At 44.9% G+C, this 1,610-nt stretch overlaps 1 protein-coding gene across 1 annotated transcript; it reads left to right on the forward strand.

The window, feature by feature from the left end:
* The first annotated feature begins 412 nt into the window (after window positions 1-412).
* LOC121454590 (olfactory receptor 9Q1-like) lies at window positions 413-1,348 on the forward strand. The gene has a single exon (XM_041661999.1). The coding sequence runs from the start codon at window positions 413-415 to the stop codon at window positions 1,346-1,348; it is 936 nt and encodes a 311-aa protein (XP_041517933.1).
* The last annotated feature ends 262 nt before the right edge of the window (window positions 1,349-1,610 follow it).

A 1,610-nucleotide genomic window follows, 5' to 3' on the forward strand; every position in this document is an offset into this window, starting at 1 on the left:
TTTGATTTAACCCAGAAAAGAGATGAAGAGGGTTGGAAATAGGAGGAGAAGCTGTGACCATCAAAGAAAGGAGGTAGAATCCTGAGATGGTCAACTGCATGGTAGGAAAATGACCACAAATCACTGGATAGGCTCTGCTTGATTTACAGGGCTCACATTTGCAGTACAGATGGGATAACCCACTCTCTTGATCTGCAAATGTTCACGTGTGTCTTCTTTTCTGCTCAGTCTCTTAAGGTGACTATCACAGCACTTCCTTGAAGGAAGGAATTAATACCTGTCCTGTATAAAGTTCCCTCTCTAGCACCTGGGTATTTTCGGTGTGTTCAAAGGTGTACACTGTACTTACAGGTACATCTTGTGTGCAGCACACTGACTTGCTTCTAATGCTTTCTCAGGTACAGCTGGCTTCATGGCCAAGGTGAACCTTACTTTGGTGACAGAGTTTCTCCTCATAGCGTTCACTGAACACCCAGAACGGGGGCTCCCTCTGTTCCACCTGTTCTTATTTATCTATCTCTTCACTTTGCTGGGGAACTCAGGCATGATTATTCTGATCCGCATGGATCGCCAGCTCCACACCCCAATGTACTTTCTTCTAAGCCACCTCTCTTTCATGGACATCTGCTACTCCTCTGTCACTGTTCCTCAGACGATGGCTGTGTTGTTGGAGCACGGGGCAGCCATATCCTATGCACGCTGCGAGGCTCAGTTTTTCCTGTTTACTTTCTTTGGCTCCATCGATTGCTACCTCTTGGCTCTCATGGCCTATGACCGCTATGTGGCTGTGTGCCAGCCTCTGCTTTATGCCACCATCATGACACAGAAAGCCCTTCTAAATTTCGTGGCTGGGGCTTATGTTGCTGGCCTCCTCAGTGCCTTGGTGCGGACAATCTCAGCATTCTCCCTCTCATTTTGTGGAAACAATGAAATCGACTTCATTTTCTGTGACCTTCCTCCCCTGTTAAAGCTGACCTGTGGAGAGAGCTACACGCAAGAATTAGTAATCATTGTGTTTGCCATTTTTGTTATCCCTGCTTGTATGGTGGTAATTGTGGTTTCCTACCTGTTTATCATAGTGGCCATTCTGAGGATCCCTTCGGCAGGAAGTAGGGCTAAGACCTTCTCAACATGTGCTTCCCACCTGACTGCAGTGTTTCTCTTCTTCGGCACCCTCATCTTCATGTACCTCAGAGATAACTCTGGCCAGGCTTCAGAAAAGGACCGTGTAGTGTCTGTATTCTACACAACAGTAATTCCCATGTTGAATCCCCTCATCTACAGCTTGAGAAACAAGGAAGTGAAGGAAGCACTAAAGAAAGTTCTCAATAGAGTCAAGACTTCCTAACCTCTTCTCACCTTGGAAAATGCTGAGAATAATCTGTTTTCTAATGCTAGCACTTGAAGATTTCCTTATTTATATTATTCCCAATTTTAAAAGTGGATATCATGATCTAGGGTTTATAAAAAGTGAGGATGTTTAGCTTCAAGGAGAGGCAAGAAGAACTGTAAAGTCATCTGGAGAAGAGATTTGAGTGTGGACCATGGCACCCAGGATATGTACAGTTTGGCAGGTCTCACTGGTTTGTGATAATTGAGAAAGATTGTAG

Source organism: Microtus oregoni, unplaced genomic scaffold (genome assembly GCF_018167655.1).
Source record: "Microtus oregoni isolate MIOR12 unplaced genomic scaffold, Mior012 000012F_ref0000307, whole genome shotgun sequence".
NCBI lineage: Eukaryota > Metazoa > Chordata > Mammalia > Rodentia > Cricetidae > Microtus > Microtus oregoni.

What these genes read in the sequence shown, in the direction of transcription:
- LOC121454590 (XM_041661999.1), top strand. Translation starts at nt 413, where the DNA reads ATGGCCAAGGTGAACCTTACTTTGGTGACAGAGTTTCTCCTCATAGCG.